The 26,011-nt window shown below is 40.3% G+C and overlaps 1 protein-coding gene across 3 annotated transcripts in view; it reads right to left on the minus strand.

Moving 5' to 3' along the window:
- Positions 1 to 26,011, minus strand: part of JAM2 (junctional adhesion molecule 2) — a 37,109-nt gene that overhangs the window by 10,184 nt on the left and 914 nt on the right. For 2 of the 3 annotated variants that reach the window (XM_089512158.1, XM_089512157.1), the window contains exons 2-5: positions 13,647 to 13,712; positions 5,430 to 5,543; positions 4,673 to 4,825; positions 3,980 to 4,185 (exon numbers count right to left, since the gene is read on the minus strand). In XM_089512158.1, the coding sequence (XP_089368284.1) occupies positions 3,980 to 4,185; positions 4,673 to 4,825; positions 5,430 to 5,543; positions 13,647 to 13,712 (539 nt within the window). The remainder of the gene's footprint in view (positions 1 to 3,979; positions 4,186 to 4,672; positions 4,826 to 5,429; positions 5,544 to 13,646; positions 13,713 to 26,011) is intronic. The other variant, XM_089512159.1, reaches the window with a different exon arrangement.

Below are 26,011 nucleotides of genomic sequence, written 5' to 3' on the forward strand. Positions count from 1 at the left end.
CAATAAGGATGTTATGGTGGGTGTCTACTACAGATCCCCAAGTCAGATGGAGGAATTGGATGATGCCTTTCTAGAACAGATGACCATACACTCAGAAAGGAGAGATGTAGTAGTGATGGGTGACTTCAACTATCCTGATATTTGCTGAAAGTCAAACTCAGTCAAATCCTCAAGATCTAGCAAATTCCTCACTTGCCTCGAAGATACTTTCATTGTCCAAAAGGTGGAAGATGCAACAAGGAGGTCAGCTATTTTAGATCTGATCCTAACCAACAAGGATGACTTGGTTAATGGGGTGCAAGTGGTGGGATCATTAGGTGGAAGTGACCATGTTCTCCTGGAGTTTGTTATACAGTGGAAAGGAGAAGCCAGGCATAGTCAGACACGCATTCTAGACTTTAGGAGAGCTAATTTCAGTAAACTTAGAGAACTATTGAGGGTGATCCCATGGTCAGAAATATTAAAAAAGATGGGAGTTCAGGATGGATGGGAGTTTCTCAAAAGGGAGATACAGAAGGCACAATTTCAAACAATTCCAGTGAGAAAGAAAAACAGGAGGTGTCTCAAGAAAACAGGATGGATGACTAAGGAACTTTCAACTGAGCTAAGTTTTAAACAGAACATGTATAAGAAATGGAAAAAGGGGGAAATCACAAAAAAGGAATTCAGACAAATAGCAAGCACATGTAGGGGTAAAGTCAGAAAAGCTAAAGCGCAGAATGAACTCGCTAGGCTTGCTAGAGAGGTTAAAAACAATAAAAAGGGCTTTTATGGATATGTCTGCAGCAAAAGGAAGAAGAAGGAAATGGTAGGGCCACTGCGTGGAGAAGATGGCAAAATGTTAACAGGGGACAGAGAAAAGGCAGAATTACTCAACACCTTCTTTGCCTCAGTCTTCTCAGAAAAGGAAAAGGGTGCTCAACCTGAGGATAATGGAGCAGAGGACAGAAAAGGGGAATTTCAGCACAGAATAAGTAAAGAGATAGTAGAGGACTATCTTGTTAATCTAAATGAATTTAAGGCGGGTTACAGACCGCCTCTTTGAGGCGGGCTGTACCCGCCCCTTTCCCCGCCGGATCAGGGCCTGAGCTGTCAGAACGGCAGCCGCTGAGGCCCCGATCCGCCGCTTTTCAGGCTGCGGGGAAGCAGCAAAAGGCCGCTTCCCCGCAGCCTGAAAAGGGGTGTCCTTGGGGCTTCAAGCCCCAAGGACACCCCGCGGCGGCGGGGAGGGGGAGAAAGGGGCCGCTTGGCCCCTTTCTCCCTTGCTTCGCTGGGCGCAGCCGTCTTAAGGCTGTGCCCAGCAAAGCAAAGCAGCGCCGCAGACCAGGAAGGAGCTCTGAAACGGAGCTCCTTCCTGGTCCGCAGAAAGGCCGCCCTAGGCGCCCTGCCGCGGATTGAGGACATCACGTCTGCGCCGCCCCATCTAGAGGCGGCGCTGCCATCACGTCCTCACTGCGGCGGCCGTATGGAAGGGCCGCCGCCGTTTAGTGCGTGACGAGCACGCACTAGGGTTAGGGTGGTGTGGAAGCACCGCCCTTTTGTAACCCTAGTGCGTGCTTGTCACGCACTAAAGTGCCGGTGTGTAACCGGCCTAAGTCTCCTGGACCAGATGGAGATGAACTACATCCAAGGGTGTTAAAAGAACTGGCAAATGTAATATCGGAGCCATTGGCAATAATCTTTGAAAACTCCTGGAGGACAGGAGCAGTGCCAGCAGACTGGAGGAGGGCAAATGCTGTCTCCAACTTAAAAAAAAAAAGGGGGGGGGGAGAGGATCCCAACAATTATCGTCCAGTTGGTCTTACCTCAATACCAGGAAAGATTCTAGAGCAGATCATTAAACAGAGAGTCTGTGAACATCTAGAAGGCAATGCCATAATCACAAAAAGTCAACATGGGTTTCAGAGAAACAAGTCATGCCAGACAAACCTTATCACTCTTTGATAAAATTACCAGCTTGGTAGATGAAGGGAATGCTGTGGATATAGTATATCTTGATTTCAGTAAGGCCTTTGACAAGGTTCCCCATGACATTCTTGCAAGCAAGCTAGTGATGGGGGATGATGGGGGGCACCTGGCTAAACGAGACTACATGTGAAAGAGATCTAGGAGTCCAAGCAGACCACAAGTTGAACATGAGTCAACAGTGTGATGCAGTAACTAAAAAGGCCAATGCAATTTTAGGCTGCATCAATAAAAGTATAGTGTCTAGATCAAGAGAAGTAATAGTGCCACTATATTCTGCTTTGGTCAGGCCCCACCTGGAATATTGTGTCCAGTTCTGGGCATCACAATTCAAAAAGGACATTGAGAAACTGGAACGTGTCCAAAGGAGGGTGACTAAAATGGTGAAGGGTCTGGGAACCATGTCCTATGAGGAACGACTTAGGGAGCTGGGGATGTTTAGCCTGGAAAAAAAGAAGGTTAAGAGGTGATATGGTAGCCCTGTTTAAATATTTGAAGGGATGTCATATTGAGGAGGGAGCAAGCTTATTTTCTGTAGCTCCAGAGAACAGGACCCGGAGCAATGGATGCAAGTTGGAGGAAAAGAGATTCCACCTCAACATTAGGAGTAACTTCCTGACAGTAAGGGCTGTTCGACAGTGGAACACACTCCCTCGGAGTGTAGTGGAGTCTCCTTCTTTGGAGGTCTTTAAGCAGAGGCTGGATGGCCATCTGTCGGGTATGCTTTGATTGGGATTTCCTGCATGGCAGGGGGTTGGACTGGATGTTCCTTGTGGTCTCTTCCAACTCTATGATTCTAAGAAGCCTCTGGCTGTTTTGACTTTCTTAGTTCTTGAATGCATAATTTTGGCTCACATCAAAGTGACATTTTGCAGAATTCTTGTTATTTAAAAATGTGCTCCTTTAAAAGTGCTATGCGAAAACCCAGTAATAAATAAATAATAAATAAAATAAAGGAGTATGTACAGAGATCTTGTACCAACTTTGAGACTAACTGAAAGAAAGACATGGGCAGCATGAGTTTTCATAGACTTCAGTCTACTTCCTCAGATGCATTTAGTGGAGTGGAAACCAGGGAAAGACATATAAATAAAAATAAATGCTTCTTAGGAGGTAGACTGAAGTCTATGAAAGCTAATGCTGCCAACTTCTTTCTTTCAGTTAGTCTCAAAGATGCTACAAGATCTCTTTACTTATTGATTCTACAGACTAACATGGCTGTATCTTTGAATTCAATAGTAACAGTAAGCTATAATACCAAGACACTTCTCAGATTAAATGCTGCAAAACCAGCAATGTGAAATGTATTTTAATAAAAACATTAAAATTGTGTGAGGTTGAATTTTGTTTTATTGGCAGAGATTCCAATTTGATCACAAACTCGTCATGTGATGTCATCTCAACCCTGTCATGTCAACATGGGTCAACACTGTTCTAAGCCCTGCATTAGTGCACCAGACTCTGGCACAGGAATTGCTACTGTTGTCTCAACGGAGGAGTAATGGCCAGAGCACCAACCTGTCAGCTTATGGAGAGTCTAGCAAGCAGCCCTTAATCTGGAAATTAGCCTGGGCATCCAAATGATGTCTGACAAAGTAAGTTATTAGCTATGCATTAGTTATGGATCAAGATAAGGGTGTCTGTGACTACTACTTCAGTAGGAAAGCCTGTACTTTTGTTATTTCTGGTGAAATCTGTTGGGATAAGTGAATTTTCTGGGTGGCCCTCCCCATATATCTGATTTGCTTATTTCTATTCTGTTCTTGTGCTATCCTGTCCCCTATTAGTAAATCTCATATCCTATTTGTGTTGAGTTACAAATAGGAAAATGAGGGGATGACGTTCACAATTTGGAGAATTGGCTGAAGTTGTGGCAAAAATAAATTAAACTTCTCAATGAAATATATGAAAAATCAATTTCCTCGTCATAGAAATCATGGAAATTCTCACCTTAACACTTTTATGGACCAAGGACAGGCAAATGTAGAATGTTACAGAACAAGTGTTATCTTACCAGAGTTCCAGACGTAGTGTTCACAGTGTATGGTAATCTGCCCTTTTTCACCTCTCCCAAAATTGGACTCTCTGACAGTAGAATGCCATTCCTATACCATCTGTACTTTGAAGCAGGAACACCTTCACTTTCTTTACAGTGTAGTTCTACAACTGTCCCACTCATAGCTGAGATGGGGACTTCACAAACCGGAACAGCTGATGGAACTAGAAAATTACATCTATGTAAGGTTAACATCTGTATGTCTAAACCTGCATATTTGTTCATGAGTTGCTCTGGCAGATGCAGATAAATTGAGTGGTAGGTCACATTTTATAGGCATAGTACACTCACAAGTGCCATAGTTCTAACTGAACCTTAACGCAAGGCAATGTTTAGTGAAATTGGTCTTATCGGTTCTTAAAAAATAAACCAGCAAATATATATATTTTAGCCAACTGCATATAAAATTCCGATCTATCAAAAGTGGACTGTGTGCAGACCTTGCCAAATCCCTTGCCAAAAAGGTGTGTTCATTTGAGAGCAATATATTGTTATGACATTACATGTTCTTATAAAGGAACTTATTTTACACAAAAGAATATAGTACTATGGTGTTCCATCTGTAATCAGAAAGCACATGGAACTTTTAAAAGGTTTACCTATTCTACCAAATCTAGCATAAATATCAAATAATTTTGTTTATCCTCCTACCCAAAACTAAGAGAGTGATTTCAATTTCTCCTGCTTCTTGTCCATGTTCTGAAGGTGTGCTTATTTCACAACGATATTTTCCAGAATCTTTTCTAGTCACATTTTTAATCTGAATACTTGAATGCCTAATTTCAGCTCGGTCTTTAAAATTACCTGTAAAATAATAAAGACAAGTGGAGAGAGACAGTGAGAAACGGCTTAATTTCACATGGTGATTTGCTTTCCTAATGTATACAAGGATTAGGCAAAGGTAAGTTCGCTTATTATTAATACTGGTTTACACTTTTGTTCCTAAACATACAAAAGACAAGGTATTTTCCAATGAAAATGACCTTTCAGATCATTTGTGCAACTCAGTGCCCTCCAAAGCCAACAGTGCACAATTATAGCACTTTGATACTACAAATCCCAGGATTGCATGGAATGGAGCCATGACAGTTAAAGTGGTATCAAATGGCCATAATTGTACAGTGTGGCTGTGCTTGTAGATGTGCTAGACTAAGGTTCCCATCATCCATCACAGAAACAGCTCAATGCAGCCAATCTCAGAGGGTTAGTGCAGGGAAGGAAGACATTTAGCCTCAACATCTCTGGAATAAATGCTGGATATAAATGTAACAAGAAATATATGACTATATAAATCTATGTACCACGGTTTCTCAATGCAATCTATGCTTGGGAAAATTCACATGAAGAAAACAGGTACAAGCCATCAGCAGCCTAAATACACACAAATAATAATGTAGAATTTTCTTACCTATAAATGAACCACGAAAGTATACAAATGAAACATCTGTTCCTACAATTTTTTTCCATTCAACCCTTGTATCACTTTGCTTCCTTGCATTGTGTTTACAGCTTAAATACGCCCCTGCAGAGGGAAAAATATAATTGTTTCTGTGTTGAGTTGGCATTTTATTATATAATACAAACTCAGCTCTCCTATTTTTAGAGTTGGTTTTGGTAGAACAACTCTGAGGTCCAGTTCTCAGTTTACATAATGCATTTGGGTGCAGGTACATGTGTACAAAATACATGTACTCTACTTCTCATTATGTCAGACGTGTACAAGCATGCTGTGTACAGGCAAGTGTATTTGGTATGTGCTCCTTCAAGATATTTGGGCCCTAATCATTACCTACAATTTGAAGGAAGCAGAAATATTTTATGCCAAGGTAGTAAAAACTAAGCTCTACCAAATATTTTGTCCTTATAAAACTTCCCAAAGTGACACCCAGCACAGCCAATGGCAAAGGGACTATGGGAGCTGAAGTTTGAAATATCTTGAGGGTGAAAGGTTCCTGATCCTATTTTACATGAAGATGCATACTATCTTACATGAAGAGCACAAAATGTAAAGTGTTGTAAAAATGAGTAAATAAATAAAAACAAAGTGCTCAAACAATTACACATGTAAAAAGGTGAGCACCAAAAATATGTTACGACAAGCAACCATTTCTAAGTCCTCATCTCTGTTCTTTAAATATCACTGTTTACTTTAGCACTATTGGATGTTCTAGGAGACAGAAATTGCAGGAATTTACAGGAGGCATTTTTTAATTAGCAGGGAAAATGGACACTCCTGTAAGAATTGTTCCAATCTGTAATCGCAGGAAACAATCCACTGTCCTGCATACCCTCCAGCATTTCACAGAAGAAAACTCGGACGTGTAATCAAGGCAGAAAAACTTATTAATGAAGAAAATACACAATCTAGGAGAGGCTACCGCAGTTTGCTTTTGACCAAGTTTACTGGAAGTAAAAGATTCCACCTCTCTCTGATCTTCCTCCAACTAAGTCAAATGAGTGCAAACTACTTTTGTATATTGAACCCAAGTGTAAACCAACTGAAGTAAGCTGAAATCAAAGAGGAGAAGGGAGAGAAATTGGGACATTTTAAAACCAGCAAAAAAGTAGAACAGAGGATTAATTGGAGCTGTCCTTGCCAAATCCGAAGAGTTGGGAGTGTATGCACCCATCACACCTATTTCCCCCATTCTGTGCACACATACAGGACAGTAATAGCAGCAGTTCATTCATGAGGAATAAATCTTGTCCTCCATCTAGATTCCTGAAACCTGTCTTCTTGTGCATCTACAATGCCTCAAGTTTCAAATTTTCAGAAGAATAGGATGGATAGAGCTACTCATTTTCTTCACGATATCACATATTCTGAAATGAGGGGAGAAGCAGCTTGATGGGTGGACATGGCCAGATATTATTTCATGTTTATGAATGCCTGTAAACTATAGCAAAATACTTTATAAAAAAAGAACTATTTAATCTTAGAAGGCATATATAATATCTGCTTACAATATTTTAAAATACAGTTGGCTCTCCACATTTGCAGATTTGACTTTTGCGGATTTGATTAATATGTTCTCTCTAGGAATCTTTAGGTTCCCCCAGCACACCTTTGACAGAAGTTGGCCATAGAGTTGTGCTAGAAAATCTAGTAGTTCCTAAAGCAAACACTTCTCTAGGCGTGGAGTCGAAGGCTTTCATGGCCGGCATCCATAGTTTTTTTCTCTTCTAGAACATGGCCACATAGCCCGAAAACCCCAGGAAAAACTTCTCTAGGCATTTGTAGGTCCTCCAGCATGATTCTATGATCAACTTCTGGCAGATGTTGACCACAGAGTTGCACTAGAGGGCCTGGGGATTCCTAGAGAGGTCTCTCAGGTAAAATGTTGTGCTTTTTTTATTTGTGGAAAAAATCCAGAGGTAGCTGTATTGGCCATTTAGCAAATGCAAACAAAAATCCACCAAACACTGATACATTTATTGGCCAATCAAAGTGCACAATATACAGTGAAGCATCGAAAGCTTGCAACATGTATGTCATGCATTTTGGTTGGCGAATAAAGGTATCAGTGTTTGATTTTGTTTGAATCTTTTATTTGCGGGTTTTCCACATTCACGGGGGTCCTTCACTCCTAACCCCAGCAAATGTGGAGACAACTGTACTTCTCAGCTGCTGATAATAAAATTAACTCTAGATTGCTAAGAGTATCCTTCAGAAATTTTCCCTAAGAATATTTGTTACTGATATAATGCACCATCTTAAATCAATGTGTAATGAAGGGATGCTATCCTGTTCTAAAAAGTATAACCAATGTTAATACAACAGACTTTTGGAAGTCTGTTTTAGAGATCCCCCTCTACAGACTGGATATATGGTGGCTTTCTTGCAGGTTGTCTGCTTTTTTATTGCTTTCAAGAATGAAAGTTATCAATCCAATGACCTTTATTTTTGCACTATACTCTCTGGTTGAATCTTTTATCCTTCTAACTGTATAAGGCTGTTTTTCTAAAAAGTTTTGGAAGCTGGGTGGAAAAACACCAAAGCTATCCTTTAACTTGCATTGTGACACATTCATTCTTGGCCTTGTTCATTCATCTTTAAAGAATCATTTTCAGAATGAACTGACATTTCTCTTTTTCCTTAGGAGAGATTAATGTTTTAAATGTATAACAAGGAATGCAGTTCCTATTAATGAATGGCTGACCTGGGCAGGGAAGAAGAAAAACCAACTTTCAAATTAGGAAAGGACATCTGTGAGAAAATTGACAGCAAAGATTAAGCCATGTGGAGAGTAAAAGATGGAAATAATTTTGAGAAAATCACATATGAATAAACTATTAGATTAAGAAAAAGAAAAACTTTCTGTGAAGGAAAAAATACAGAAGGCCCATACTCAAAAATGATTAAATCTTCTGGATTAATGAAGTAAGGGTTGTGTTTTTAAAAAGAGTGCTATTACTGCAGAAGCACTTGTCCCATTTTTCTGTAGCTACAGATGAGTAAAGATTATTCATTCTATTTCTGTACGTTTAACAAATTTTTGAAATACTGATTTCTGAATGGACAATAGTTTTAAAATAAAATGCAAAGCCTTCATATCAGTAGTATTTGTCACCAGCTACTAGGCATCAGCTCAGAATATCAGCCTGCAGAAAAGTGCAAGGGACTGGAAAATGGCATTCATTCCAACTCAGAGAAGGCTTTCCTACAGTACACTGGCAGTAAAACCTTAGACAGCCTATACAGAACAGAGACCATTACGATCTGTGGAATGTATTCCTGGGCAAGCCTATATAGAATTAAAGCCATCAATCCCAGTGAGAAATGGCAAACCTCTGACTAAATCTTGCCAAGAAATCCCTAGGATAGGATTACCATAAGGCAGAGTCAGCTTGAAGGCATCTCTCTCACACTCTCAACACACACACACACACACACACACACCAGGGAGTGGGGGCTTGGGTCACAGGACTGGATTTAGCTGTACTAGATCTGCACCAGTGCTAACCATAATTAATTAGCAGGGGCCTTCAGATTGTTTATAAATCCTCTGCTCATCCTGGTTAGCATTGTCCATGCTTACAATAAGTACAGATAACATAAACCAAAACAAATGCAGTCAAGGATAAGGTGCAGAATGAATGTAAGTAAAGGTATTAAGGAGAGCACATTCCTGAGGTTTACTCTTGTATTTCAAACCAAGGTTTGCAGCGGTGGTGAGCAGCATTATATTTGCAGTGGACCCAAAAGAATAAGCAATTCAAGAATTAGTCATGAAGTACATCTGTGAAATAGTTACTATAGAATTTATTTTCTTTCTTTCTTTTTTTTACACAAAGCTGGCACCCTATACTAATTCCTCTTTTATTCTGGCACAAACTCAGGAAAGGGAAATGCTGCAGAAAGGGATAACAGTATACATGATATTTAATTATCCTTTAGTAAGCAACAGGTAAAGATTGTTGTTTTGTGCCTTAAAGTTGTTTCTGACCTATGGTGATTCTAAGGTGAAGCTATCACTATTTTCCTGGCAAGATTTGTCCAGTGGAGGTTTTTTCTTTACCTTCCTTTGAGGCTGAAAGAGTATGACTTGCCCATGGTCACTCAGTGGGTTTCCATGGCTGAGTGGGGATTTGAACCCTATTTTAGAGAATCATAGTCCAGTGCTCAAACAACTACACCATGCTGGTTCTCAACAGATACAGACAGACAAAATACAGGGTGGATAGAATCAGAGAGAAAATGAAAAGAAAGAGAAAACACTTGCTGACTAAATGACTGAATAGATAGCCAAAACACATTACTGCAAAAATCGAAAGCTCTTTGGGTTTCTCAAAGTTCTGCACAACACCCTTTTGTTTTCAAGTGCTGGGAATGTTTATTGTGGAGCCAGGATATGATAAATGAGGAGAATTTCCTGACACTGGGGAAAAAAAAGTTGCTTGAACATGTTTCTTGGATTGGACCAATTGACAATGCCAGTTTTAAAGGTCAAACAGGTTTATTTTTGTTTTCCTGGCACTTTGTTGCTCCACTCTTCATGTCACCTATTAGTGGTATGGTTTTTAGCAGCTGGTTTTCCTGGATGTGCTGAATTGAAGGGCAGCATATGTGCTTTATCTGGTGACCAGAGGACCAAGAGCCATGGAAGGGCTCCACCACATCTCCCAGAAGAACATAATGGCACAGGAGAGATAAATCTACCGAGTTTTGTTCAACAACAAATCTTCAGAGTAATTGCCTCACTTCCATAATCAGAACACTCATAAGAAGTTAACAACTAAGAACTAGTACCCAGCTTTGGTTTTTGTCTTCCTCCCTCCCATTTCCTTTTCATTTTTTGACACCTTTTAAATTGTTAAGCTGAAAAACAAGGAATTTCTTAATGTTGGCTTTGCCCCTTTCAGTCATGAATTCCCTGTACACCTGTGATGGAACCCCTGCTTATTGCAGAAGATTCTGCAAGTATATATGCATAGTTTAACCAGGGCAGCAGCTGGGCCTCTGGGGCTTTGCCATTCACCTGTATAAGCTGTGAACATGGAAAAGACACAACACTGCTTCCTCAGTATGAATTGCAAGAGATAGGTGAGTACAACAGGTCTGGACCCAATCATTCACTATTCACTATGCCCGGCCTAGACTAAAGCCTTCATCTGCACTGTCTGTTAGTATTAACAGAATTAGCATAATGAGCAGCAAGCCTCACCACCCTAGACACTTAATACCCAAAATGCCAGTTTAATGTAATGGTTTGTATTAGTCTAGGGCTCTGGGAGACAAGGGTTAGGCTCCCCGTTTGGCTGTGGAAACCCATTGTGTGACCTGAGATACGTAATACACTCTCAGCCTATGGAAACCAATGGCAAAATTTCTCTGAACAAATCTTGCCAAGAAAACACTATGACAGGGTCAACATAAGTCAGAGTTGACTTGAAAGTACATAACAAAAATTACAATATTTCTATCAGCGCACTAGGCCAGGTGCCTAATCTTGCATACAAAACCAAAGAATCCATCATCTTGTTGTAGGCCTTCAAGTCATTTGCGATTTATGGTGACCCTTAGAGAAATTTATCATAGAATTTTCTTAGGAAATTGTTTAGAGGGGTTTTGCCATGGATTTCCTCTGAGGTTGACAGAATGTGACTTGCCCAAGATCATCTAGTGGCTTTGCATGGCCTGAACTTGGGGGCTTGAACTTTGATCTCCATAGCCCTAGTCCAATACTCAAACCACTAGACCATATCCACCTACACTAACATATAGAATTGTAGAGTTAGAAGAGACCACAAGGGCCATCCAGTCCAATCCCCTGCCATGAAGGATAACTCAATCAAAGCATCCTTGACAGATGGCCATCCAGCCTCTGTTTAAAGACCTCCAAGGAAGGAGACTCCACTACACTCGGAGGGAGTGTGTTCTACTGTCAAACAGCCCTTACTCTCAGGAAATTCCTCCTAATGTTTAGGTGGGATCTCTTTTCCTGTAGCTTGCATCCATTCCTGTTCTCTGGAGCAGCAGAAAACAAGCTGGATCCAGACTTAGTCATGCTTAGAATAGAATCAATTGTATCAACAGGATTTAAATTTGTCATAATTGACTTATCCTTTTGATTTCAGTGAATCTACTCCAAGGGTGGGCAAAGTATGGCCCGGTGGCTTCACACAACCCATGATCCCACTTTTGAAGCTTCTGAACCCCCCTACCTATTCCCCAAAGCTCTCACCTCCCCCGCTGACATGTATATGTGACCAGATCTGGAGATAACTGTAAGATTTGCCTATGGCAGCATCTGCAATGTGGAACTTGCTTCCAAGAGAAATCGAGCTGCCTCCATTGTTGCTGCCTCCATTGTTGCTGAACTTCTGGTGGATGGCCAAAACTGTATTCATTCCATAAGGCCTTTGGTTGTTAAAACTGCATTTTAAAATTGGCTTTTAAAATTGTTTTTATCTGTTTTAAAATAATGTATTTAATCTATTTTATTGCATATTGCTTTGGGAACTCTGGTGAGCATAAATGTCGTTAACAGATTCTATAAACAAACCAACCCAGAAAGATTAAATCAAAAACAAAAACCGTGTGATAGTTGTGAGTTTTTTTTAAGGCTAACTATTATAAAATTAGATTATCTGAAGGCCATAATACATTTCTAAAACCTCTTTACTGCATTAAGGGTACCATAAAATAACAGAACAACACAGTTAAAAGGGACAGAAAAGCTATCTAGTTCAACCCTCTACAAGTGTAGGAAATGTATAGCTAAAACATCCTGGACAGATGACCATCAAAATTTCAATAAAAGAGTCCACCCCTTCCAGAATTTTCCATTCTTCTGTCAAATAGCTATTACCACCAGGAAGTTCTTTCTAATGTTCGGACAGAAACTCTTTTAGAAAAATTGATTCCAATCGTTCAGGTGTTATCCTGTGGCATGGCAAAAAAAAAAAAAAAAAAAAAAAAAAAAAGCCCTTGCTCCATCTTCCATGTGATAACCCTTCAAATCTTTGAAGGTAGCCATCGTTTTATCTTTCAGTCTTCCCCTCTCCAGGCTGTACATAGGGCATTACTCATGGTGGGGATTTTTTTTTTTTTGGGGGGGGGGGTTTCAAAAAACCTAAACTCTTGCAAATCACATGTGGTCAGGTCGCATTCTATTTGACTGAGGAATATTTTAAACACGTAGCCATTGCCTGCATCCATTCCTCATAAAGCTTTTTTTCCAGACCATTCACTATCTTAGCTACCCTTCTCTGGATGCATTCCAACTTGTGGATGCCGCTTCTGAGTTAGCACTCTAAAAGCCAATTTTGTCTGTGCTCCAAGGCACAAGGGACAGGCATCCTTTATAGCCCAGAACATATGTTACCTATGAACAAAAGAAATTGCAAATAGCAGTGGACTCTTATAAAGAAAGCTCTGACTCAACCTGAATATCTAAGGAAGATTAAAGCTAAAGTTTAATATATGGAAAACATCTTCTGGATTTGGAAAATATGGTCATCTCCACCATGTAATATGAACTAAACAGTATAAAAATGGGACAAAAGAAGAGATAGAAATCAGATAGCAGGGGATGGGAGAAAAGTAGATATTTTAAAGTGGGATAGGACTGAAAAAGACAGAAAACAATATTTGGAGGAGGGTGGGTGGAGCGGAAGAAGCAAGCCCCATCTCCAAATTCCTCTCCACCCCGCCCCATGAAACTGACAGGGTTATCTATAATATTTGTAGAAATGTTTTCTGAAGTTAAGATGTACCCAAAGTTCCATGATGGTTTCAACAGTTAGGTATATGTTTAAGTTTCTCCCATTAAAATCAGTGGTACATAGTAACTGCTTGGGTTTGGCTGGGTCATACCTGGTGAAAGCAGTTCCAACAAGTACATTTCTAAGCAACCAAAGGCCTTTAGTCTCTACACCCCATTGCACTGTTGTCTGATGGCTTTTCTCTTCCCAGGACTATTGTTGTTGCTATTTGCCATGACACTGACTTTGACTTATGGCAACGCTATGAATGACAGACCTCCTGTCATCAATTGTCCTGCTCAGCTTTTCCACACTCAGCAGTGTGGCTTCCTTGATTAAATTAATCCACCTGTAAAGCAGTCTTTCCTCTTTTCCCAGAACTACTATGCATGTACAAATGCTCATACACATACTGTACCCTCAAATTCTCTTGCTTTAACAAGTTTGTTGTCTGTTTCTACGGTGATTCCATAGGCTTTGTAGTCTGCAAAGAAAAAGAAAAAGAAATCATTGCAAAGGAAAAATGCAATGGCCTGTTCACTGAAAAGTATCATGTCAAAATGGTGCCTGCTATATAATCAAGTTGTTTAGTCTCCTTTGCATTCAAGAAGATCTTTAAGTAATCTAACTGTAAGTATGATTGCAGGCTTTACATTTCTTTAAAAACAAATGTATGTAACTTTATTTCAGGCCTCTTTACCATTGAATTTATCTCTAATTATCTGTTGAACTGATACAGAAAGGAGGTACATCTATCTCTTGATTATGCATGTTATCTGAGTGAAAAGACTTTCCATTCTCCTGCATCTATTTTCTTTTGACAACTAAATAAGATGGATTTGCTGCTTATTAGGATTCACTTCTACAACACGTATGCATCCTCTCTCAGTTTGAAAAGCAACTGGGCTCCTGCACCCTTTCAAAAAAGAAAAAAGTAATAGGGACACAGTTGGGATAAGAGCATGTACCTTTGTAGTCAAATGGTGAAACATGTTGTTGGCAGTCCAAGTGTGAAACACTCTGAACTACTAGCTGTCAAATATGGAATGGGAGAGAGAAAAAGAACTGAGCATAATTGTCCTCTTGAATACTTTCTCTGAAACACCGATACCTAGATACTGGGCTAGATGCACCCTAGTTTGACTTGATGTGAGAACTTCGGGTAATGTCTCTTTGTAAGACTGCTAAATCCTTTTGTGTTCATTTGAATCAATGCATAAGATAGCTTTCACTAACTTTTGACATAACTGCTTTCAGTGGAAATTTAATATAACTAATCTGGTCAGGATCCATCCTAATGCATTTGGCCTACATTCATCAGTCTTTTTGGACAATCATGCTACATTCTTGAACTTTCATCTAAACTTGTCTGTGTTCTTCTGGCTCCTCTTCCCCTCCTTCATGCTGTCAAGGTTGAAACTGTTTTTTTAAAAAATGTCTTTTATGCATTTATTTGTCTTCTAAGCACTGAAGAATATAGGCAAAATAATTGTGGGCAGGGAGTACCTATAGTTGCCAATATATGTCTGGCAGTCTGGCAGTAGTATTTTTCTACCACTATTGTTACTGGTTACAAGTGCTATGCATGCTTTTTCTTCACATTGTTTTCCATTTCCCATTTTCAGAAGGAAGAAGAAAAGAGATTTATGCAGACTCTTTTGGACGTGTCTTCATTTACTTTAAAAATATTTTTAAGAACTGTGGATGTGTTCCAGCAGTCTGATGGGAACCATTTAAAAATGTAACAAGAAGAAAGACACATTATATACATCAGTGAAGCAGGAATAAGAAAACTCAAATACAGTGTGGAAAGAAATATAATTTGAACAAGCCTTCTACAACTAAAAAAGAAGGGTGGGGGAGAAAAAGATTGTTTTGCAAGATGGGCCTCAAATTCAGCTTTAATGGACTTCACTATCCACTTCAATTCCTATCTTCTCTGAATGGAAAGGCTCCACTCATGGAAGAAAGCCCTAACTGATTTTGAGGGATTCCCACCTCCTCCCTAATACCACAATACATCCTATACCACAACACTTCCAGGTCAAAGTCTGGAGAGTAGCTGAAAAGAGGAGAGGACAGGGAAGCCTGGCTTTGTTAGCCCCACTGCACCTAAACCTAGAGCCAACCCAGTGTGTACTAGGAATAGGGGTTAATTTTGTTTCTCTGAAACTCTGGTTATGGAAAATGTATTTTTTTAAATGTTGAACAATTACGGGGAGGCTGAAATTTTACACTGTATTATTCCTGAAGGCTCTCAGTAGAGGCAATTCATCCTTTTTTATCGGCCAGAAAAAATGCAGCCGGGCCATCCTTTACTGGTGTATGATGTTAGCGCCCCTGCATACTCCACGCTGTATTTTGGGGTCCTGATATTTTCATATCTAGAGATAGCATGTTTTTTAGAGATCAGTGATCTTTCAGGAACACTTGGCCAGGTTCGCAAAAAAAAAAAAAAAAAAAAAAAAGGAAGAAAAAAAAAAAGAAAAAGAAAAAAAAGGAATGTGTCCTGAAGCTTGTTTACAGCCAGGTAAACAAGATAAATCTAAATGTGTGAATTAAGTGTTCTTTCCTTTCTCCAAGTAATCTGCATTTCCTCTCACAACTTGAGACAAAGGATCTCCTCACACCCAAAGCACTAAGACAATTTCTCTGCCTAGCAATAGCAATAGCAAGTACATTTCCATATGGCTTATCAGTGAACTAAGCACTAAGCAGTTTACAATCTGTAAGCTAATTGCCTCCAATAAGCTGGATACTTATTTTAGTGACCTAAGAAGGATGCAAGGCAGAGTGGATCTTGAAACCCCTGGGATCGAACCCACAACCTTGTGGCAGCAGTACAGGCATTTAACCACTGCACCGCCAAGGTTCTGCCCTACCCTCTGTTGTGTTCCCAGCCAACTTTCCTGTCCACCCATCCTGGGATATGCTGATCCAGTCACTTTTTTTTTGTCAATCTAAAATTAGATATCAACCAGCCTGGAATCCTATTGCTGATTCCTGGGAGAAGACATTCAGCCTTTGCTACATGACCAAATAGGCCATTTCCTGGTGCTAGTTTTAAGGTATAAATATGGTTCCAAAACCTAGCCTCTGAGCCGGCATACACCCCACATTATCTGTTTGTTCTGGGTCTCTCCCAGTCTGAGTCACTCCAGTTTTCTGTGGTCTGCTCATTGGACAGGTAATTATAACCCCACTGCAAGCCTATAAAAACTCATTTCCACATTTCCATTCCAAATCACATTTCCATATTTCCAGTTCAGTTAGCTCTTTATGCTCTTGTTTGTTTCAATTGCTGTTGCATGTGTGTGACTGAGCTCTGTATTCTTCTAAATAAAACCTTAATTCACTCAAAACTTTGAGCTCTTCTCCGTTAGTATTGGTATAAGCAGTTGTAAACAGTCCAAAGACTACCCAAACCTCTGGCAAAAGCTAATTTCCCCAACATGTGAAGTATAGTCGTCCCTTCTTTGACACAGATTTTTTTTGTACATGGAGTCAAGCATCCACAGTTTGAAAATATTCAAAAAAAGTATAAATTTCAACTGTCAAGCCTTGATTTTCCATTTTTTTTATAAGGGACACCATTTTTCTTTATCATTATACTTAATAGGACTTGAGCATCCACGGATTTTGTTATCCAGAGGGGATCTTGGAACCAAACCCCAGCATATAACAAGGGTCCACTGTAATGCCTACAGTTGGTGGGGACTCCTCCAGTCCCTCCACCTGTTCTTTGTGTAACAATGGGGATAAAAACCCAATGGTGTAGTTATTTACCTATTGAATATGAGCATCATCATGCACCTAGCACCCAAGATACCTACACACTGTTCTTATAGGACATGGTCCCTGTTTGCACTTGAGCAAGTAGTTTGCCAGATGTTAACAGCCTGTTTATCACATGGCTTTGCAAGAGATTACAGCAGCACAGACAAATCTGTCAGTCAAGACTGTACAGTGGCAGAAAACAACTACTGTAGTTTTAAGGAATTGCCAAGAAAATCCCAAGAAATTCCCTCCCTTCCCAGATAGCTTTTAAATGTTACAATTTTGACACTTTATACCGTGGCTTAGCCAAGCAAGAATACCAACACTCAGTTTTGAAGTCTGAGAATTTTTATGCCAATCCTGTTGCCTTGGTAATGAATAGGGAAATAGGGGCTGGGGTGTTTAAAACGACTTAGCGTCTCATAAACAATAGATTCCTGCTTGTATTGTGAGCCCTTTATAGAGTTGATTTCCATAGCAACAGAACTGTTCGAAAGTTGGTGCATTTACAAAGCCTAAAATGCAAATACTGTCCTTTTAATGGCTGCTAATCTAAGGTCTCCAAAGTCTGAATTTTTTTTTTACAAAGGATCATAAACTATAGGGAAGAAAATTTATCTCACAATAACTGTTGTAGCAAACAGGAACACAGAAACAACGAGAAGAATATAGATATACCGGAAGCTAGGAAAAGTTACTTTGTGAACTACATCTCCTAGAATCCCTAAGTCAACATTGGAAAAAAAACTTTCCCAAACTCTGGGTACAAATTATGGAATAGGGAGATAGGTTGGATTAGAAAAACATATGCAAAAGGAATCAATACTGTTCTGCAAATACGTAAGGAGCATTAAGAGTATTATATAATAAAAGAGGTAGATCTACAGAAAACTTCATGCACCTTTTTGTGAAAGATATTGCACAGCAATGATCATATTTTGGCTTTAATTTCACTGATTCTACACAACATGCTACTGTGAGGGATACACAGCAGAAGACCTCTTCCGTGACCAGAAGGCCGCCTTTGGATCCAACCCAAATGATATTTGGAAACATATCACATTCCTTCCCCATAGGAAGGACACAGAACTCGGAAGGACTCCACAAGCCACTGGCCAAGAAGTGAAAAAGGAACCCCCTAACACCACCTTCTGAGAGCCTCCAGGAAAGAACAGACCCACAGTAGAAGAGTACCTCCAAGCCCCATCCCAGTGAGTAAGCCCAGACAGATACCATGAAAACTGTCAAGAGGTCCAGCAAAACTAACAGAAACACATTTCCTCTTCCTGTTCTTCCACACAAGTCAACCACCAAGGTGACTGAAGCTCTCTCCATCCCATAATCACTCCTTAAACCGAACTGAAACGGATCTAGAAAATCCACCTCATTCAGGAGCCCCTGGAGCTGAGAAGCCACCAAATGCTCTAGAACCTTGCCCGCCAATGGGATTTATTTATTCATTTATTTAATATTCTGCCTTTCTCCCAGTGTGGAATCCAAGGTGGCATACAGAGTTTTAAAAGCACAATACACAGGGACGTAGCCAAGGAGGGGGGGTTCTTGGGGTCCGGACCCCCCCTTCCATTAGAAAAATGAATGGTGTGTGCTGCTGTGCCGCCATACCCAAGCCCCATTATAATGGTGGTACTTAGTCTGGACCCCCCCTTCCTAAAATCCTAGCTACGTCCCTGCAATACAGTTTAAAAACTCATACAGTGCGCCCGCGCCATACGCGGACTTGAGCGTATGCGCTCAAGCCGCGGCGCACGCGCAGGGCGGCACGTCCCATTCAATTGAATGGGTGCGCGTGCCCGTTGCGCCCCACGTGCACCCACGCCACCGCGCACGAGCCCCATTGTTTCCAATGGGGCTCGAACATAGGCGGAATTCACCTTACGCGGAGGGATCCGGAACAGATCCCCCGCGTAAGGCAAGGACGCACTGTAATACAAAAGTTAAAACACAATTAAACTGAATTTCTGTTTGAAAAACATAAATTAAAAACATGTTTAAAACACCATAAAAAGATGTTGGAGAGTGGACTGAGGGGTGATGGGAAGCAGGGACCTACCTTTGCATCAGTTTCAGACCCGTGTATGAACAAGATACATTATTTGATTATTCCAAGACATTGGCTAAGTGCAAAGTTATTTCCCTTTAAGAGAAGAAAGTGCTGTTCAAGAAATCTGAATTACTTTTCTACTAGAAAAACATAAAATAAAACAAGGTTACAGTCCTGCACCCTGCTTACTAATGTGGAAACTTAAACTTCCCTTGAAGCAAAGCACAGATTCAGAGAACTTTCTCTCTTTCATTTCTAGTTTGACCAAAGATAAAGGATCAGATTATGCATTACATGCAAACTCATTTTAAAAAGCTCCAACATTTGTTTTCATGAAAAATAGCTTTGTGAGGCAGCTACAGAATATAAATATGTATTGAGATTTTAAAGGAGGAGAAAAGAGAAAAGCAACTGGCCAGCAGCAACAGGGGGCTTTGCCAAACTATACAATATTGTCTTATCTAGTTTGTCTCTTAAGAGTCTTGGACCACAGCCCTGCTTGAACTAGAAATGGGTGTGTATGTGAGAGAAGGAGTGACCTTTTGATTTTATTCTTGGGAATCACACGGGGCATCATGGAATTGTAGTTTGTCCTCTACTGGCACAGCAGAGTTGTGAATTCTAGTTGGCAGCACGATCAAATCTTTAACGTTTTGCAGAAAATGATATTTGTCTAAATGACAAAATATGTTTGCAAAGATAAAATCAACTGACAATATTTGTAGTAAGATAGCTTGCAAACTTTGATGCACATGTATTGCCCTTTTAAGTACTTTTAAAACTAATAAACTAGGTACACATGGAAAGCAAATCAACACATGGCGGATGCAGATTACACAAACAGGAAAACACACAGTACAGTGTTGTGCTTTGTATCAGATTCATTGCTTAACAGTGCTGCTTTTAAGTGGGATTAACAGTTATTTTTCCCTGCCCTTTCATTTAAATAAAAAGAAGAGCCTGGCACTCCTAAAGGTGAATCTCTAAGGAAGCCTTCATTACCATGCAAAGGTTTGCGCCAACTCTTTTATAAAGGCAACAAAGTGGAAAAATCATTCATGGGTCTTGCACACTGACCTAGGATGTTAAAACGACACACACCAACTAATCAACCGCTATGTTTGGTGGCTTTGTCAGTAAGGATTTAGATGTAGGAAGAAGCAGAAAATTACATCATCTCTGGGGTTCAACAAACCTAGCCAAAACCATCTACACAGAGAACTTTCTGAAATCTTCTAGCTTCCAGCTTACAAAGATGGTCCATGATCTCAAACAAAGCAGGAAACAATTCAAGTACTGCAAATACTGTCAAGATTCAGGAAAGCACTAAAAGTACCAGCTCATCGTTTATGTAGAATTTCCAGCATACAGTGTCTTCCAACTTGGCCTTTATAAATGGAAAACTGAAATCCAGGGTTAATGAACTGCTCAAAGCAACACAGTATGTCACAAACTCTATCCACTGCACCACACTGGGATCTTCTGGTGTGGCCTTTCTTTAAATATGGGACACAATCCAAAGGTACCCATCAAGGCTGTAGCACTTTAAAAAAATCATACAGCTTTTTAAGATGTCATAGTGGCATTTCAGAAAAAGTGAAGCATGTCCGAATCTCACTATAAGCAATGGCATGAAAACAGTTATACTATGTAACTAAATCAGTATGATGCAAACTTTTCAAAGCCCCATTACATCTATTTTGTGAATTAACAACAAAGGTCAATTTCTAAGTTTTTTGGGGGGCTTTCAAGAGGCCTGCAAGGCTGTGCCCCACCTCTGAGCAGAATTACTATTCCGGGAAGTATCCAATAATAGGTTGGTAAAACCACAACTTTTCCACCATCAAAACATAGGGGTGAAACAGACTGGCACAATATGCCTGCTTGGAGGCAGCATGGGAGCGTGGCATTTAGATGACACATGCCCCAACACTTCTCCCAAGCCAGCGTCATGCCACCCGCCCGACCAGATGGTGAGGAGCATTGTGGTGGTCCGGTGGCGTGGTGTTTATACATGTGCTGAAAAAAAGCTGGATCAGGGCTGCAGCATGTGGTTGCATCAAGTTGCCCTTATATGGCCATCTGTTTTGGCCCATAGTCACAATGGGGTGCATGAAGCCCAGGCCCCACTCACTCTTTACATACCTCTGTTTTAACTAAAGGGCAATTTCCCTACCCCTTTAATATGGGAAAAGCTTTTGGTTTACAAATAGATAACTTATTTTACATCATACCAAAAGTTATCTAAGGCGCTGTACAGACGGGCCCTACGGGACGCCGTCGTTACGTGTGAGGGGCAGCACTTCCAGACACGACTCTCCCCTCGCACATGACGAGGGCATCAAAATGGCGGTGCCCTGTACATACAGGTGCTGCTGTTTTGACGTGACGGACGCATAGCGTCTGCACGTCCCAGTGCAATTGTGACGCCGCAAGTACGCCATTGGCGCCTTGTGGCGTCACAAAGGCACCACAAGAAGAACCCGCCTTTTGCAGGTTCTTTTTGCTCCGTGACAGAGCCACGCGGTTTGTCTGCTGCGGCTCCCTCGTGGAGCAAACCAGGCGGGAGACCGCCCTTTTTGGGCGGTCTGTATCCTGCCTAAATATAAGGTTTGCTGTTGTTTTTGTGTGCCTCCAAGTTGTTTCTTACCTATGGTGTTCCTAAGGACTCTGGATTCAAGATACAGGAAGAGAGATTCCACCTAAACATCAGGAAGAACTTCCTGACAGTAAGAGCTGTTTGACAGTAGAACACACTTCCTCAGAGTGGAGTCTGTGATTCTATGATCCTATGATTCTATCACAGGGTTTTCTGGGACTGAGAATGTGTGAGTCACTCAAGGTCACCTGGTGTGTTTCCATGGCCAAACAGGGAAATGAACCCAGATCTCAACAGTTGTAGTCCAACACTCAAACCACTACACCATGCTGGCTCTCATTATAGATTGCAAATTTTGCTATTTCAAATTACATACATTTTCCCCACCACATACCCTCCAACAGATGGAAAACAGGGCATGTGTGGCTGCGCTACATCACAGTGTGGTAAAAAAAAATGTGGCCAGGCAACAGAAAGGCAAAGGTTATTAACGAGGAAGAATATGACAAAATTACTATTTTAAGAAGAGAAGCCCCATTACATCTGGAATATATATACTGGAATATATATACTGAGTTTTAAAAGGGGAAGACTTAACCCTGTCCTCTCCACCCTCCAGAGTTAACTGAGTTGTAACTGAGTTTTGAACTCAGTTTGAAGCAACTGAGTAAGCCAAGAATGAGGAGGGAAACTGAGAGGAGGAAGAGAAAGAAACTGGTACATTTTAAAAGCGGCTGAAAAAGTGAGACAGCAGAGGATTAACCAGGATTGCCTCTGCCAAACTGAAATGGCTGGATGATATCCCATTACATGCTCAGATAGAATGCAGAAGCCCGTCACTATGTTTTGAGCCATATTGAGTCAAGGGCTGGAAAAAAGTAAGATATAAAATAATTAAATAACTTTCAAAGTCATCTGCCTTACAGGATTGCTGTGAGCATAAAAATGGACAGACAAGCCATCTACACCACCACAAACTCATTGGAGGAAAGGTGGGATACAAATCTGATAAAGTGACCGACATATGAGAACATCACACAAAGGGAGAATTGCAGCTGGTACATGGTTTCAATTATTCAAAGATCATATTAAATTATCTGATTAAAAAGAAAGAAAGAAACATATAATATCTTTTCAGCAATGAATCAATTCAAAATCACATAGGTGGAGAATTAAAAACAAACATTATGTCTATCATGAATTTGCATTCATGTTCTTGTGCATTCTTATCAGAGGTCCAACATATTTAACCACACATTGTTTTTACAGCTGTGTGCTTCAGGTTCACATAGTTTTGTTCACCACATTGCTTGGGTGTGGTGTTTTTCTTGCATTTGTTTTTATTTTCGTAGCCCCTTATCTTTACTGAGGTTATATTTGTCAAAGAGAAAATAGAACTATTAGCTTTTTATTTTTATCAAGTTCTTTAGTGTGGGGCTACATGTTGTTTTAGTTTTCAATAGTTCTGGCCAACTTATGTTGTTTTTTTATAATAAGCAAACACCCTGAATATTTTCCACAGCCGTCCTGAAGGTCATGAAGAGAAGCCTCTTCTTGCAAGTATGGTGTGGATGTTTGAAGGTTTTGGTCAGTGAAAACTATGTGCTAATATTTCTATTTCTTTTAAAGAGTTTGTTGTTTGTGCGTCTCCAAGTCATTTTTGACTTATGGCAACCCTAAGGTGAACCTATCATAGAGTTTTCTTGGAAAGTTTCTTCAGAGTGGGTTTGTCATTGCCATCCTCTGAGGCTGAGATATACCAAGATGGCTCTCTCTATTAAAGGGTGCATACAGCCCAAACAACAAGGCTGAATAGCAACCAACTCAGGTTGCTCAGTTTTATCAATGGATTTCTTTGAGGGCTTTGAGACTACTTCCCACTCTATGACTCCATTATGATAACTGTATATACTCTGCCACAGGGGTGGGAGCAGTGCAACCCTTCAGATGTTGTTGAACTGAAACTTCCAGCAGCACTAGCCAGCATAGCCAATGGTGAGTAATGCTGTGAATTAACAACTCGAGGATCCTTCAGTACCGTGCATATTATAAATGCAGCTGTAAAAATAAAAGAATCTTCTGTTTTCATACCTGGTGACCATAACAATTTTGAAGAAAGGTGCTAAGTTCCACATGATTCCCATTCCAAAGTAGAGCATGGAAATGAAGGGTAGCAGGAGAAATCCAACTTAGATTTTAGTAATTTTTTTACACTCAAAATAAAAAGTCATACCATTCTTCAATACAGAAAGCCAAGTAAATTAGCTCATTAGTATACAAGTCACTTATAAACTAAAAAATTAAAGTATCACTAACTAGACAGTATGCAAGGGAAATGAATACTAGTACATACGCTCAAGTTAACCCAATCAGTCATTACACCCATGCTGCCTAAATCTATACTATAATATAAACGGTTTGTCAATTTGTTTGTATAAAAAAAGCTACACATGTCTTTTATTAAAAAATTATGGTTATAAATTTATCAAACCTGATGTTATCAAATTGGATCAAAATGAAAACTTTACAAAGGTTTTGGATCCAGTCAGTTATGTCAAGTGCTCCTTGGACAAATGCTTTCAATTTCTGACTATTTTATACTGCTTTATGGTGCTGTAAAAGCCACATATATGAATCAATTTTGATCAAACATAATATTTATAGTTAGGCTGGCATGAATGTAAATGAGCAAACTTCAGCTTTGTTTAGACCCTACTTTGGATCTATTTTGCATGGATTATGAAACACTTTTCAAGCAGTGCAGGTTCTAACACCCAAATTTTCATTCCTTTCAGATCACATGTTGTGTAGTAATAATGTAGTAATAATTACCTGTAGTAATAATGAACTTCAACCCATACAACACTTGTGATATTTCCTAGTACTGAATAAATGGCAGTCCAATAACCTATGGAGATGCACAGATTTTCACACCTGCCACAGACCAAGGATGGGGAATGTGCAACCTTCCAGATGTTCTTTGACTGAGACTAACAAAAGCCTCAGCCAGCAAAGCCAGTGGTGATTTCAAAAACACCTGGAGGGCCCCATGTTCATCCTGATCTAGACCACTTTTCTGTTTCCAGCAGTAGCCAGCTAGAATCAGGGGCTGAGAGCAAAACAAAACAAAACCCCAACCCTTCTTCTGCTCCCCAGCAATTGTATGTAAAGGGATGCAACCTGCTTCAGACCATTAAAGGTTTTCTTGAACCATAAAAGTTCTGCTCTGCAGCCCTATTTGGTCACAATTCACATATTTAACCATAATATCATAAGGAGTGGGGCTGCACCCTTGCTGGCCCTGCCTAGCCACCTTCCATGGGTTGTGGAACTCATCTGTAGAAGCAGCCTTGCTTGATGCCCAAAGGTCCTGCTTCCCCATGGTGTATGACCAGTTTCAAATTGCGTGGGGAGTCTATCTGCAGCTGTCCCATTACCAACTTATTTGTTTGATATCTTGCTTTTCTTCCAAAGGAGATTAAAAGCAGCTGTTTTTATTTGAAAGACTTCTTTAGATGTTGTTCAACTGTCTCTCCCAGGACCAGGTGTCCTAGCCAGTACAGCCGATAGTGAGAAATACTAGAAGTAGCAGTTCAACAATATCTACTTAGAAAACTTCCATTCCTAGATGTAATGTGCAGACAACAAGGGACAGGCATCCAATTGCCCATTATATTTATTGTTGATTGCATGAGGATAAAGCTCCAAATAAGACTTGTTAGTTTTGTCTTGTTCCAGTACTCCTGAACACATGCAGAAGGTTTTCTCTCACACCACTGAATATCACATGCTAATTTTATGCACTGGCCCTAGATGAGGAGAGGAAAGGAGCCGGAGCATGTGACTTTTGAGCATTTCTTTTTTGCTGGAAAAGTAATTCCTTGGTGACCATTTCCCTTGTTGAACAAAGGGGAGGCAAAGAAATAAAAGATGCCCAGCTTTCAAAACCATGGCTCAAGTCTTTCCTGCTGTTGTTAACTGCCTTCCAGACCAGTCGGCCTCAACTCATAATGAGGCTGTGGATGAGCCATCTCCAAGTCTCCCTCTGCTCCTCAGCCCCTCTGCCCAGCTCCTGCAGCTTCAGGCCCATCAGGAGCTCCCTGCTTCTGGGCTCTAATTATCTCCTGAGACAAGAACTAACGGTCTAATGACACGAAGGATGAAGCAGACACGCCAAAGGAGAAGGACTGAGCACAAACAGAAGCTGGTGCTTGCATCCGCTCAAATGCTGAGGACCAAGATGTCTTTGGCAGTGTTTGTTGCAGCCTAACAAAGCAGGAGAACAACACAACTTAGGTTGCAAAACGCAAAAGCAAACCTTTCTAGAATAAGCATTACAAACCTT

This window comes from Sceloporus occidentalis, unplaced genomic scaffold, assembly GCF_023333645.1.
Source record: "Sceloporus occidentalis isolate IW3139 unplaced genomic scaffold, rSceOcc1.0.p SCAF_2, whole genome shotgun sequence".
In the NCBI taxonomy this organism is placed as follows: Eukaryota; Metazoa; Chordata; class Lepidosauria; order Squamata; family Phrynosomatidae; genus Sceloporus; species Sceloporus occidentalis.